We start from the raw sequence: 15634 nt of genomic DNA, 5'->3' as shown, positions 1-15634 counted from the left end.
ACCTTGTTGAGGACTGGAATAACCGGCTCTTGGCAGCCATTGATGAGATCGCGCCTAAGCGCCCTCTGCGACCCCGTCGAAACTGGGCCCCTTGGTTTACTGAGGAGCTCCGGAAAATGAAGCGGGATCTCAGACGGCTAGAGCGAGTATGGCGACGGACTCGTGACGGAGCCTCAAGAACATCTTATAGGACGCTTATGAAAGCCTATGAGATGGCTATGAAAGCTGCTAAGAAATCTTACTTTGTAGCTTCCATTGCATCCGCTAGCTCTCGCCCGGCACAACTTTTTAGAATAATTAGGTCAATAACGTCCTTAGGAGGACAACCAAATTTAAGCACAAATTCGACCCACAGCTGTGAGGCATTCGCGAGCTTTTTTGCGGAGAAAGTCCTGTTGCTCCGCCGTGACCTCCCTGCCAATTTAGATACAGTGACTGAACTGGAGGCCCCTCGACTGACTTCAGGTCCAGTGTTGGACCATTTCGATCGGATACTCCCTACTGATGTGGATAGATTCCTCCAAGTTGGTAGGCCCACCACCTGCCTCCTTGATCCGTGCCCGTCTTGGCTGATTAGGGAGTGTCCAGATGTTGCGCGGACCCCCCTGGTTGAAATTATCAATTTGTCCCTTGACACGGGGACATTCCCAGGGGAACTGAAGGAAGCAGTGGTGCGTCCACTCTTAAAGAAAACTTCATTAGATCCCTTAGACCTATCCAATTACCGCCCAGTTTCAAATCTTCCATACCTGGGTAAGGTAATTGAGAGAGCGGTTGCTGAACAGCTTGGTAGGTTTCTGGAGGAAACATCAGCATTAGATCCATTTCAGTCCGGTTTCCGTCCTGGTTTTGGGACGGAGACGGCTCTGGTTGCCCTAACAGATGATATCCGTAGACAACTGGATCGAGGCGGGTCAGGACTGCTGATCCTTTTAGATTTGTCAGCAGCCTTTGACATGGTCGATCATGATCTTCTGGACCATCGCCTTGCAGACGTGGGGATACAGGGCATAGCCCGTAACTGGTTGTGCTCTTTTATCTCTGGTCGGGGACAGAGGGTGGCACTAGGGAAGGAAATGTCATCACGCCACTCCTTAGTGTGTGGAGTGCCGCAGGGCGCAATTCTCTCCCCAATGCTTTTTAACATCTTTATGCGCCCTCTTGCCCAGATTATCCGGAGCTTTGGGCTGGGCTGTCATCAATATGCTGATGACACTCAGCTCTATCTACTGATGGATGGCCACACCAACTCAGCCCCTTACACACTGACCAGATGCTTGGAAGCTGTGGCTGGATGGTTTCGTGGGAGCCGATTGAAACTAAATCCTTCGAAGACAGAGGTCCTATGGCTAGGTCGGGATAGCATGGGGATGAGGGACCAACTCCCTTCTCTTGCGGGGGCCCAATTAATGCCATTGCCTTCCGTTAAGAGTTTGGGTGTAATCCTTGACGCCTCCCTTTCCATGGAGGCGCAAGTCACAGCAACAGCCAAGGCGACATTTTTCCACCTTCGCCGCATCAAGCAGTTGGTCCCTTACCTTTCCCGCCCCGACCTGGCCACAGTGATCCATGCGACAGTCATCTCCAGGCTTGACTACTGTAACTCGCTCTACGCGGGGCTGCCCTTGAAGCTGTCCCAGAAACTCCAGCGGGTACAGAATGCTGCAGCGAGGCTCCTCACAGGGTCTCTGCCATGGGAGCATATTCATCCAGTGCTTTTCAAGCTGCACTGGCTCCCGGTGGAGTACAGGGTCAGATTTAAGGTGCTGCTTTTGACCTTTAAAGCCCTTCACGGCCTAGGACCCTCGTACCTACGGGACCGCCTCGCCTGGTATGCCCCACGGAGAGCCTCAAGGTCCATAAATAACAACACCCTAGTGGTCCCAGGCCCTAAGGAAGTTAGATTGGCTTCAACCAGAGCCAGGGCCTTTTCAGCACTGGCCCCAACTTGGTGGAACGCTCTGTCTCATGAGACCAGGGCCCTGCAGGATCTGATCTCTTTCCGCAGGGCCTGTAAGACAGAGTTGTTCCGCCTGGCCTTTGGATTGGAGCCAATTTGATTCCCTCCGCCCCCTTTTTCTTTTTTCTTTTCCTTCTCCTGCAATGAGGCTCCATTTTAATATTTTAATGTTCCATTATTTTAATGTTGTATTTTATTTTTGTTTTTAAGTTGTAATCACTCATCTTGTTTTTATTATTGCTTGTAAGCCGCTCTGAGCCCGGCCTTGGCTGGGGAGGGCGGGGTATAAATAAAAAATTATTATTATTATTATTATTATAAATTTCCATGTATGCAAATTTGTCCCCTCTCTTTTTGGGGAGGATGCATTTCCTCTTGGCAGTGTGTAAGCGGACATCCTCTGCAGAAGTTTCAAGTGTCAAATAAGACATATCTATAACACTTCTACTTTCTCAAGCCTTCAGACTATTTCAGAATGCATAGCAGGACACAGCCAATCCTTCTGCACACAGCATTTTCATGGTTGAAATATCCCCCAGTCACTTTTAGCTCTGTGGAGTAAAACGTATTTGTACCTGTATATTTTGCCTTGAAGGGCAAATAGCAGTTGGGGGGCGGGTGTAAACCAGAAGCGTGAGACAGAAAGGGAGTGGGGAAATTGCAAACTCCCCCAGCTACAGCACTCCTGCCCTGTAAGTGAGAGCACACCTGGGCTTTAGATAAAGTGGTTAAAATAACTTTGGTTCCCCCCTCCAAGAAAACATTTTAAATCCATAACATAGGATTTCAGCCATAAGTATTATCTCCTTGTAGCGGGAAGTAACACAGACTCTGGTTTCCTGAGCTCACCAGTTCTCTAAGCCAAGCTAACGTACTGACTGGCTCTGGCTCTGATTGGTTAGAAAGAGCCAGAGGGCACACCCACCATTGTCAGCAGAGAGAGCATTTAAAAGCCAAGGTACCCTTGCAGCTTTGTTCCATCTCATTACAAGGGATCTAGGCCATATCTTCCAAACTACCAGGATGTTGATTATCCTCATGGCTAGATCTAGTATACAAAAGTGGACAGGTCAGAATTCAGGGGCAGCCTATCCCATTTTGCTGCCTGAGCAGAAATGGGAAGGTGCTGCCTCCCCTGCCGCTCCCCCACCAAAGTCTTGCTTACCAGAGTTGTGCAGCAGCAGGGGTACCACCCAGCAGGATTCCTCCACCCAAAACAGCTGCTTCTACCCATTTCATGGGTGGGCTGCCCCTACCAAGAGTAGTTTAGTTGTGGAGCCACAGTGCTCAATTTATTTTGTATTCTGTTTGACCTGTTGCCTGCTTTCCCCCACCTGTTATTTCAAGTAAAGTTCCACAGTTGAGCTAGTGGAGTCAGTGTGTGATTGCCCCTCAGGCTTTGGGAATCCTCACATGTAGATCTCTTTGGTTCCAACACTATTGGAAGTCAAAGGCCAGAGTGGTAAAACCAGAAATTTGACTTATTCTCAGGAAGAAACAGGGCTGGAGAGCTGGCTTTATGCTCTGTGCAAATTGCAAAGGATTGATTGGAGCCGTGGTGTGTGCTGGTCCAGGATTCTTGGCTTTAACAATTACTACTACTACTACTACTACTACTACTACTACTAATAATAATAATAATAATAATTACTTATACCCCGCCCATCTGGCCGGGCCTCCCCAGCCACTCTGGACAGCTTTCAACAGGATATTAAAAACACAATAAAACATCAAACATTAAAAACTTCCCTAAAGAGGGCTGCCTTCAGATGTCTTCTAAAAGTCATTGTTTCTCTCTTGTTTCTAGGGCTGTAGGTGACCTTTTTTAAAAAGAGGTGGTGGCAGCAACTACTGTACTGGATAGTAAGATCTGACTGCCAGCAGGGCTGTTGAGCAGTAGTTGGGGAAGGAAGGGGATGGGAGAGGCTAATTTGAATACCCCCCCTTCCCCACAGGGAAAATTTAGATAAGGAAGTTCCAGATAGCTGAGATTATATTATAAGAAATGCAGCCACTATCAGCATATGAATATGCGGAAAATTCCCTTTATACCCTTATCTAAGACCAAAATTACAGAGTGCTCAAAAAGTAATTGCAAACCATAATTAGCCATTGTAACAAGTTTTCGCACCACACAAAAAAGCAATGGTTTCTGTTTATACAAATGGATTAGATTTCAGCCCAGTGCTGTCTGTTCCACATATTTTGTAATTTAAGAAATTAAAGATTCTCTAGCTGTTAATATATCATTATTATGATAACCAGATTCCAATAATTATAGTGCAGCAAATATCCTTGCTTGTTAAAAAGGATATTAGTGTTAAAAAGTACACAAGTTTCATTTATTTACCAGCTCATGTGCCGTAGAAATTAGTCATAACCAGTGTTCTTAAGACACATTATATACCAGGCATACAAGATGGGGGTGGGGGATTTATTGCACACAGCATTGTTTGACTCAAGTCCATCATGTGCTGCAAAAGAAAAATGGTTTTGGACAAAATGAATAGTGTCTGAAACATGCATATAGAAATGGCATACTGAGTTTTGTGACAATATTGGCAATGAGTTTCACGCAGTCAAAAAGAAAGTATTTTCTGTCTCATGTGACCCCCCTATAGTACAATGAGTTGGTACTGTGAGGTGATTTGATGCTACATAGATTAATCCACTGGGAAACTTCTCAAGCCAACATGAAAAGTTTCCATCTATTCAGCTTAAGAGCTGGCAGCTGCTGTGCATTTTGATGTTTCCATATGGCATCAAAACATTGTGCTGCAGCGTTCAGTATGGTTTTAAACAAAATGGCAAGGCTATCCTTGTATGACGGTTACAACAAAATCTATTTTAATCAGGGAAAACACCTGTTTGGAATCTTTCAATCCAGTGATTTCAAATCTGATGATTTCAAATGTTAATTTTAGTTTTTCAAAATATATGATGGGTTTTTGTATTCTTTTTGAATACATATTTTAAAAGCTAATCTAATGGACACTTTCTTTAGAAGTGGATATAAGTGCTGGGGGTCTTGGAAGTCCTACCCCTCATTGGAATGCATCACTCAGAAAGCATTGTAGGAAAAAGCAATTTTTCTACTTTGGACTAAGGAAGTCTCTTGCTGTTATGATGTGGATCCAGGAGAAGGGATAGGAGAATGCAGGTGGATGGAAAGCTTATAAACAGCGCAGAAAAAACTCACATGCTCTGTGTAGCTCCTTGTTTTTGTCATACTAACCCGACACTTTCTGCTCCAGCTGTAAGGAACTCTGTAGGCTGGGTGACTAATCAAGGCCCTCCAGATGAAGTCATCTCTGACCATTGGCCTTGTTGCCTGGGGCTTATGGGAGCTGGAGGCCAACAATATTTGGGCAGCCATAGGGTATTCAGGCCTGCTATAGGCCCTATTGTCAGCAGTGAAACTGGGCAGTGCATTTTGGCTCATGTATTTGTGCCTATACATACAGGAATAAATTGGCATATAGGCTCTAATTAGCAATTAAGCACAAAAAGAACAAACAGCAACATGGAAGGGGCAGTAATAGCAGCAACCACTATTTTAACTTCTGGAAGAGGCTTGAACTGGGGGAACAGGAAAATTCCCATATCGGGTTTTGGAGTGGCTATAAGCAGTAGAAATGTTGTGAAATTTGACTAGAACATGGGAGGATTACATCAGATGTGAGGACCCATATGAGCTTGAGGCCCACATTCCCTTAAGGCAACTTTCTGATAGCCACATGCCAGCTATGCCGAGTGTGAGGCCGAAGTGAGCAGTGCAGTGAATATTCATTTCCCCTTCGTAAAGTAGGCTAGCTTGTACACACTCAGGTTTCATGAATACTGAACTACTTATGCACTAATGGAAAGGAGTCCATTCTGCACAACATCTAAGAATTAGTTTAATTAGACACTAATGACAACTTTATCTAAATTGTTAGAGCAATTTTAAATAATCCCCTCTAGTGCAATTTGGTGTAGAGATTTACAGTGTTCTACAATCCTTAGCAATCACTAGTATCCTGGGCAGCTCCCCAATAGCTAAGAATCTAAAACCAAGTTAAAATCCCCAGATGGCTTATGTTTTGCACATTAGAAGATCTTGTTCTAATTTTAATTTCCCTTTGCTTTGCTTTCTTCCTCACCTGTTTGTTCATTCTAATCCTGGCTTTGACGCAAAAGCAGGATTACCACAAAGCAAAACACATGTGCTCAAGAAGTGCATAGTTGAGGCCGGGAATTTGAGCTGTGGAGTACCAGTTATAGTAGTGCCTTGTGATGTTACAGGAACACATTTTGGAATAAATATAGGATGAGTTCTAATCACATCTGATTACTCAGCATTCCACTGTTGTTTTGGGATGCTTTCTGCAAGAGGAAAATTGGGGGGGGGGAGTGCTTTCTGCAAAATGAAACAGAACATCAGACACATTACTCAACTATAAAGAAAGAGAATTTAGACTGTTCATCACCCATCTCATTCTTTAAGAAATCAGTGTTGTTACCCGAGATGCAGCAAAATGGACTCCCATTTGGTGTTTAAATCCACTGGAGAGACAGCTCATACACTATTTTCAGGTAAGTATAGCAGTTTGCCTGGCCCATGCCCCTCATCTTCATCCAGTGCAACTTCTCATGCAAGGTAAATGTTCTAGAAATAGGTATCCATGTGAATGGGCTTCCATGTGCACCTGCCCTTTCTTAAGAGATGGAATGACACAAGTTTTGTTCCCATTTATGAAACCATTTGGTGAAAGGGTACATGAACATGAAGCTGGATGGCTTTCCGCCCACTGCATGCATGCTCTTGGTTTCTTTCTCCCACATGATTTCCCTGAAGAGACCAACTGGAACATGTTCAGCCAATACATTTTTCAATAGCTTCTAGACCAACTTAGTTCCTTTGATTTGGGTTCAGACTTAAAGTAACTGAACTTGTGTCCCATAGATTTTAGTGGAACCTGAGTGATGGTTAACTTGTCCCTTTGATTTCATTGGGAACTTAAGTGCAACAAGTCTGAATCCAACCCTCTGTCCTGAATGAAACCCAGACTGTACATCAGCAAATCCTGTCAGACTGGACATTTGCACAAATGTTCGTTTCCTGCATACACACAACTATCCACATAGAACATCTGCAGTTGTAAAAACACTGCAGTCTTGACACAATTGTCACTCACCTTCACATAGATTAGCATTTTCAATTACGTCCTTAAGAAACTAGGAACACTATTGAGTTGCTGTTTTTCCCTATTTACCCAAAACTGCCTATTGAAATGAAAGAAAACAAAGAAAATTTGCCAGAACAACTCTGGGCTTTCCATCATAAAAAAGCTCAACAACTCTGGTCAGTCCTCCCCCCACAAAGCTCAACAACTGTGGGCCCTCCACTCTAAAAAAAAAAAAAGACAATAGGTAGATCACTGCCAGTTTTATACTGGGAGTAAAATGCAGTCTCTATAGAGAGTTTGATGTGCCTGCTTTAGGGCAACTCTCACACTTAAAATTAAGGGGCCTTACATACTTTGTGATCGGTTGGAATATATAAATTTAATACCACCATTACAGTCCACCTTTTAATAAGCAACTCTTCCTAATCTAGTTTACATAAAACATTGGTCATCCATTTGGCAAGTGGCTGTCCATTTGACATCATTTCTAGAATATGCATCCTTTGGTGCCTTGATGTGGTTTTGCCTCTGGTCTACTGAGCCAAGGAACAGGCCTCAGAACAGTGCAGAAGGGTGCAGCCTTACAGGTCAGGCCTACAATTCATCTTGTCCCTGTCAATGAACTGTGCCATCTGTTTCACAGGCTGAACATCTATGACTTAAATCATCCAATACTCAAAGGGTCAAGAGCTTCTGACTTTACTAGGAGCAACTCAAGAAGCTGCAGATACCGTATTTTTCGGACTATTGGACGCACCGGTCCATAGGACGCACCTAGATTTGGGGGGGGAAATAAAGGGGGGGAATTTATCCCCCCCCGCCAGGCGCGGGGCTGGGGCGGGGAAGCCCGAGCTTCCCCCTCCCCCAGAACGGGACCCAGAGCCATGCCGAAGCTGCGCGCAGCTTTGGCATCGCTCTGGGAGCTTGCGGGGCTGGGGGAGGAGGAAGCCTTCCGCCAGCCTCCAAACCAAGTCGGGGGACAGCGGGAATGGCGCGCTGCGCCTCTCCCGCTGTCCCCCGAGTTTGCGGGGCTGGCGACGGGGAGGAGCAGGCTTCTCCCCCCGCCAGCCTTCTAACCAAGTTGGGGGACAGCGGGAAGGGCGTGCTGCGCCTCTCCCGCTGTCCCCCGAACTTGTGGGGCTGGCGGTGGGGCTCTCCTGAAGCCTGGAGGTTGTGGGGCTGGTGGGGGGGAGAAGCAGGCTTGCTTCTCCCACCCCCAGCCTCCAGATCAGGTCGCGGAATAGCGGGATGGCGGAGCGCTGCCATCCCGCTATTCCCCGACCTGATCTGGAGGTTGTGGGGATGGTGGGGGGGAGAAGCAGGCTTGCTTCTCCCACCCCCAGCCTCCAGATCAGGTCGCGGAATAGCGGGATGGCGGAGCGCTGCCATCCCGCGATTCCCCGACCTGATCTGGAGGTTGTGGGGATGGTGGGGGGGAGAAGCAGGCTTGCTTCTCCCACCCCCAGCCTCCAGATCAGGTCGTGGAATAGCGGGATGGCGGAGCGCTGCCATCCCGCGATTCCCCGACCTGATCTGGAGGTTGTGGGGATGGTGGGGGGGAGAAGCAGGCTTGCTTCTCCCACCCCCAGCCTCCAGATCAGGTCGTGGAATAGCGGGATGGCAGAGCGCTGCCATGCCGCTATTCCCCGACCTGATCTGGAGGTTGCGGGGATGGTGGGGGGGAGAAGCAGGCTTGCTTCTCCCACCCCCAGCCTCCAGATCAGGTCGTGGAATAGGGGGATGGCGGAGCGCTGCCATCCCGCGATTCCCCGACCTCATCTGGAGGTTGTGGGGATGGTGGGGGGGAGAAGCAGGCTTGCTTCTCCCACCCCCAGCCTCCAGATCAGGTCGTGGAATAGCGGGATGGCAGAGCGCTGCCATCCCGCTATTCCCCGACCTGATCTGGAGGTTGTGGGGATGGTGGGGGGGAGAAGCAGGCTTGCTTCTCCCACCCCCAGCCTCCAGATCAGGTCGTGGAATGGCGGGATGGCGGAGCGCTGCCATCCCGCGATTCCCCGACCTGATCTGGAGGTTGTGGGGCTGGCGGGGGGGGGGGAGAAGCAGGCTTGCTTCTCCCACCCCCAGCCTCCAGATCAGGTCGGGGAATAGCGGGATGGCGGAGCGCTGCCATCCCGCGATTCCCCGACCTGATCTGGAGGTTGTGGGGCTGGCGGGGGGAGAAGCAGGCTTGTTTCTCCCACCCCCAGCCTCCCGATCAGGTCGGGGAATAGCGGGATGGCGGCGCTTCGCCATCCCCCTATCCCCCGAGCTTGTGGGGCTGGGGGGGGGGAGAAGCAGGCTTGCTTCTCCCCCCGCCAGCCTCCAGATCAGGTCGGGGAATAGCGGGGTGGCGGCTCTGCAGCTCCCCGCTGTCCCCAGCTTTTGGGTGCAGGCTGCTGCCCGCAAGCCTTGCGAGCCCGCGGGACATCCCGCCGGGCTTGCAAGACTTGGGATAGCTTCCTGAAGCCTGGAGAGCGAGAGGGGTCGGTGCGCACGGACCCCTCTCGCTCTCCAGGCTTCAGCAAAAGCCTGCATTCGCACCATAGGACGCACACACATTTCCCCTTCATTTTTGGAGGGGAAAAAGTGCGTCCTATAGTGCGAAAAATACGGTAGTTGGGAGGTGATTTTAGTTGGGATCCTGACTGGATGGGGGGAGAATTAAACTCTCTCCACAGCCCCGGCAGTACCTGCTTACATAACAAAAAGTTCATGTAATCATCACATTTTTTTTGTCCATTAGCGTGTGCACTAATCATACAATCTTTTTAGCCTAGTAATACTGCAAAGAAAGTACTGGGGTAAGAAGGAAAAAATTTTACCACATTAGGAAGTGTTTTTGAGAAGAAATCCTACATTCATCTTAGTTTCTTTTGTGCTTCAAACCATGAAGATTGGAATTTATTTTACCCATTGGTTTTACTTTATGCAATTGCATGAACTTAAGAAAAATGGATGCAGCTAAATTACAGTTCTTACCAGGAATATAAAAACTTTGGGGAAACAGAAAGATCAAGGCTCAAAAGTTTACTCACAATTTAGCCATCTTAGAACCACCCAATTGGGTTGACCACAAAGGATAAAATTCTAATACAAGAGCAGTAGTAACAACTGATGAGGTAAAATTCTGTTGAAAGTTGTAACCCCCAATTCCTAGTGGATCTGGCAACTGCACTGAGTAAAACACATCCCTGCGCTGTGCCACATCAAACTTACTATTCTGTATTCTGTAAATAAAGTAGTCTTATTTCAATAGAAACTCTAGTCTCGTGTCTCTTATTTTCAGTCTGATTCCCTCCTGCACCACTGCTAGTGGGTTCACAAATTATGAAATTCTGATCCAGTAGTAACATACTGGAGGTTGTATTTGCTTTATATATGTGAGGCTTTGACAACAGAAATACAAAGGATGTAATATATATATATATAAATAGTATTAATAGGCATGGTTTAAATAAGGTATGGTATTTGTGGTCATACTTTAATTGCATTTAAAAAGTGGTAAATACTGAATATCGGAATCTGTCTTGGCTACAATTTCAAAAACCACACCACAACCAAGAAGCATAATTTCAATACACATGTAAGTATTCACAGTGTACATAATCTCAGAAACCAAGACCCTTGTTGGTTTTTTAAAACAAACACCAGACTCCTTATTTTAGGAATGTGAATTCTAGATAAGCAATTTATTTATTAAACTATACAAAACAAGCATTTTGTTACCAAAACAGAAAATATTCACAAACAACAGTACAAAAGAGAAAGTGGCACACTTAATTTAATCTTTCTCATATTGTTAAGGAAAAATGTATCAACTGGTGTTAAGTCTTCCCTGTAATAAGCAAGTTATTAAAAATATACATAGAGCCAATTGTTTTCAAAAGTGGAACTATGCAAAAGGATGCAGTAAAGATTCAGAGAAAGAAATCTAGCCCATTTAAAAACCAAAACATGAAAAATATGTGCCCATCACTGAAAGATACATTCATAAATTTTATGTATCTGATCAAAGGCTGGCTCCCTCAATAAGATTGCTAAAATCTTTCAGTACTTGTTCTTCCCAAGTTGTGGTCTTCAATTTTTTCATTAATGTTAATTTCTTTTAAAGAAAACAACTATTTGCCACCACAGCAAAGTCTAACAAAGGCAACCCAACTATGTTATAATTGTCTCACCATGGGACAAGTGTTAGTTCAACTGACTTTGATCAGAATTCAAACTCAGCAATGAGTCAATAAATGAACGAAGTACAGTTTGTGTGTGTGTGTAATGAAATGTTTCTATTTTGTAATTTAAATAGTAGATAACATTCATCCAGTCACAGAAGCAACCTCCCTAAAACATTTAGCAAATCTTTTTGAAGCCTAGTTTTCAGTTGTCCCACAAGAATGTTTCAGTACTGATAAAATGTAATTATCTAACAAAGCAAAAGTAGCTTTTATATTCCAGAGCTGGTTTGAAATGTGAAAGTGAGCAACACAATGTTATTTCAGAATGGAAACTGCCAGTCACTAATTCTGTTATACAAGTCTAAAGGTCCCAGGCATTATAAACCTCATGGTTATGTGATAATTTTTCCAGGTCCAAGATCATAGTAGGCATTTTGAGCAAACTGGGACAAAGTTAAAGAGAATATCGCCACCATACTTTACAGATTGTGCAGTTTAAATACTTGTATCATAAGGCCAGAGTGGGAAAAAGAGTCAATCTTATGAGAATTATTTAAAATATTCCAAATCAGTATTCCATATAGGTAGGATTATACAAATCACCCATTCATGGCTTATAAAAGTTCAAGTTGCCTTTGAAGGCAAACTATATTTATGAAGAACTGTTTTTGATCAAAATGCCTGTCTGTCTTTGATTTTGTCCATACTTAAGGATGCCTGAAAGTTCTGTAGCTGTCCACTCCAGCTGTACTTTGGATCATATATAAATATAACTGCACATCTACAGAAAATCTCTTCTTGTATCAGGATGTATGCATGGAGGAAATATGAAAACCGTCATATATCCTATTTCAAAGTTACTTTGAGCCACAAGCCTGATTGCTAACTGAAGTTTGTAGATATATGTTATTTTAACCTTTCTGGCAGTTTGTGGTGTAATTCTAGAACAAGATTACTTAAATGTGCAAAAAAAAACCCAAAACATTTTCATTAAAACAAAAGTATCAACTACTGTTCCAAAACTACATCACTGTAAACATTTTTAAAAAACATAATATTGTATTATGGCATTTTAAATAGTCATAGGAAGAAGTTTAGCTCACTTTAATTTACAATGGCTATATATTCCTGTATAAAAGTTATTCTCTTCTGCCTATACTAGATAAAATATTAAAAGCCAGTAAAATATGGTGAAAACTGTAGATGCTTCGCTTGTAAAAGGTCAAGTATAATACTGTTATAATAAGTAAATCAGTGATTAAACAAAATATAGGCCCACAAGTTTTTAAATTTCATTCTGTTGAGGGGGAAAAAGATTTTTTTGAAACTGTCTAGTTCAGTTAGATAAAAGCTGCTGATTTTGGTTAGAGAATTTAGATTTCTAGAAATTAAGAGAAGACAATCCCGTTGAATTGATGGTACAATTTCTGACGATACCCATTGAAATCGATGGAACTTACTTAAGTTTGATCTAACTTTATATCCAGCCCTTATGTTCACAAGGTTTTCAGCTGCTTGTGACTTAAAGCGTAAAGCTAATAAAGCACAAGAGAACCAAATTATATACTACTAGGCAGTTCTGAGTTGAAATGTACTTCAGCTGAAATTTAATACTAACTAGAGAGGATGGGAGGACACATAGATACAGCTATTGTTACACTTGGAGATTACACCTTGGGGCCAGATTCCATAAACAAACACAAGGCACTCCAGCTTACACTGTGGTGTGCCATTGATTCCTCCCTTCTCCCCACTTTCACATCCAACCAACAATCTCCAAAAAGTCCATCTGAATCTAGTTTTTGGGGGAGTGCAGAAGTGGGAGGCTTCACAACATACCCCCATGAACAGAAACACCTTTCACAGAAGCCCATGGAAATGGCCTTGAAGTCTGTAACAAGATCATTTAAAAAAATCATTGTACCAATATCAGGTTTGTCATTTTATACTTTCAGGTAAACAAAAACAAATACTAATTTGACCCTCCAAAATATTTAATGGGTACATCTGTTCCAACACAGCCCACTACCCATATAAATAAGGCTCACCATTTTAATGAGATGCAACTCATAAGACTGGCTTAATGCAAGAAATGAGTGACGATATAAACAGCTAATCTACTGCCATACTTTACTTTAATTGAAATATTAAAGCTTCTGAAACCTTCAAGATGCATGATTCTGTTCAAACCTAACAACTCAGTAGAAACTGGAAACCAATGTTTCTTGTGTTGATTTGCAGGCTCTGAATAGGGAAGGAAAGTTTGTCGCTTTATGAATTCACCTGTCATGTAAAAAAGCTGCCCTGTGCTGATGTTTGAAATGGGAAGAATTAGGGTCACACCATCCTGCTTCATGCTTGCTTGTGCACTGCATTTCAAGCTTACGTAGAGATGTACATGCACAATATACTGATCTGTGTACCACCACAATCAAGGTGTACAGATAGGACAATACAAGAATTGAGCTCCATGTATTTAAGTCCGCATACACATGTGGCATTCAACAGGTGAATAGCAGCTGGGTCAAACACACCAGGGGGCAGCTCAGCACAAATATTGGATCTTTGCATGTGTTTTAAATACAAGAATAGGGCTAGTGTGCCTAAAAAGATACAAAGCTTCATTTCCGCCTCTATGGATCAGATATACACACTATATTTTGAAAAATGTTTGTTGCAGGTGACTTCAGAAACCAGAAAACATAGATTTCAATGTTTCAAACTTAACACAATGACCTCTATCCAGAATTCTGATTTATTTCCAAATATGTTTTTTTCATTACAAGCTACTGCATTGAGTGGACTCCTAAAATTGCTTTGATGAATATAAAAAAAGCATCATCCTCTTGTAGTAAAATGGCACATATATTCTGGATTGCAACCCATTGTTCACCAAAAACATGTAACTGAAGCTTGCACAAGCAGCACAACCCATATTTTAAAATTTTCCCTGGTACAGGTTCATCGTGTATTAGATTTTCAGTACAAACTTTATTGTAGTACCATTACAAATGTCAATCCTCAAATTAAGAATCTCAAAGACTGTGACATCATTATTATAAAATACTTAGAATTGTCTACCCTATTCTTTTTAAACACTGCAATCCTTAAAATTTGCAATTTAGACATTATTTTCAACTAAGAAAATCTTTAAAGATATCTCAAAAGATTTTTTTTAAAAAGGGGTATCAGGGCTATAGTACTAGCAACTGAATCTCTTTTATACTGACAAATTAGTCAGGTGCTCCTTAGTCTGCTGACAAAGTTATGCTGATGGTAGGTGGTCGTTGCTGATTTGGCTGTTTGCTTGAAATAGGAAGTTCTATTCTGTCGGCTCCAAAAATCAGATTCTCCTCTTGCAGACTACAGACTGAAAATCTGTTTGCTTCTGTGCCACTGTGGTGATTATTTGGAACTACACCACCACTGACCTGCTCAAAGGATTTGCTAAAAAGAGTAGTGCTAGTTCTAGCCAAACTATGACTGCCTGGCTTAGGCAGAGATTGGCTGCTAGTCAGGGTCAGTCTCTTTAAAGACAGAAGCTCTAAATTCTCACTCATTGCTCGCTGGTTTTGTTTACGAGACAGATGATCTTTGTAGGCTTCACCAACAGTTTCTTTTTCCTTTCCTCCAACCTTGCTTCCTCCAGACCTCCGCTGACTCCTGCTTAGCTGAGTCTTGTTACTGCTGTTGCTGCTGAAAGCAGAATGATTTGTGGTAGAAGGAGCCCTAGAGTAAAAACCCTCATCAACTTCAGACACTTCAATCAGTTCTTCTTCTGGAATGCCTAGTTCATTACCTGCATAGAAAAAGATGACAATTAACATATGAATTTACTCAACTACGTTTTGCAAGTGATTGCATCCAGTACTGTTAAGATTTTGGCATTTCTTAGCACAAAGCAAAAGATTAAGGAGAAGATAGGAAACTTACCAATCATCTCAAATTGACAAAAAGTGTACAGTAGAATTTATATCAGAATAGTAAAGTAAATTTATTAGAAGCATGCTTATAATCTCATTTTGTAGCAATTTTAAAAAGCACTCATTATTCATGCAAAAGATTAGAAAGATGTTAGATATATTACAGAAAGATATTTATTCCAAATATGTGCAAAGGCATCTACATACTATCTGCATAGCGAATCAATCATGGCGCTAGGTAATCAGGGCACCATAAAGGCCAATACGGCATCACCTGCAGGTTCTCAAATTTTAGCAAACCCAACAGTGCTTATATTTCAAGGACTGAAAGGTCACATTCTGCAGTACAAAGTTGTTTAAGGAGAAGTCTAGAAACCTGACACACTGGAGTATTAGCTCTCATGGCTGCAA

General features: G+C 43.3%; 2 protein-coding genes across 14 annotated transcripts in view; one reads left to right on the top strand and one right to left on the bottom strand.

The window, feature by feature from the left end:
• The window catches only part of LOC308570191 (uncharacterized protein), a 35967-nt gene that overhangs the window by 10607 nt on the left and 9726 nt on the right, over positions 1-15634 (top strand). Inside the window, exons 4-5 of one of the 5 annotated variants that reach the window (XM_081165007.1) lie at positions 6447-6535; positions 7772-7858. The exons of 3 other annotated variants lie outside the window; for them this stretch is intronic. In XM_081165007.1, coding sequence (XP_081021133.1) covers positions 6447-6535; positions 7772-7776 — 94 coding nt within the window. In that variant the 3' untranslated portion in view covers positions 7777-7858. Of the gene's footprint in view, positions 1-6446; positions 6536-7771; positions 7859-15634 lie in introns of those variants that run through there. One more of the 5 variants, XM_081165006.1, reaches the window with a different exon arrangement.
• HYCC1 (hyccin PI4KA lipid kinase complex subunit 1) overlaps positions 10591-15634 on the bottom strand; it is a 46634-nt gene continuing 41590 nt past the window's right edge. For 6 of the 9 annotated variants that reach the window (XM_081164712.1, XM_081164711.1, XM_081164709.1 and 3 more), the window contains exon 11: positions 10591-15099. In XM_081164712.1, the coding sequence (XP_081020838.1) occupies positions 14549-15099 (551 nt within the window). In that variant the 3' untranslated portion in view covers positions 10591-14548. The remainder of the gene's footprint in view (positions 15100-15634) is intronic. The other 3 variants (XR_014000943.1, XM_081164716.1, XM_081164715.1) reach the window with 3 other exon arrangements.

Source organism: Podarcis bocagei (genome assembly GCF_964188305.1).
Source record: "Podarcis bocagei genome assembly, chromosome: 12".
In the NCBI taxonomy this organism is placed as follows: Eukaryota; Metazoa; Chordata; class Lepidosauria; order Squamata; family Lacertidae; genus Podarcis; species Podarcis bocagei.
This window is presented reverse-complemented; position numbering and strand designations above follow the sequence as displayed.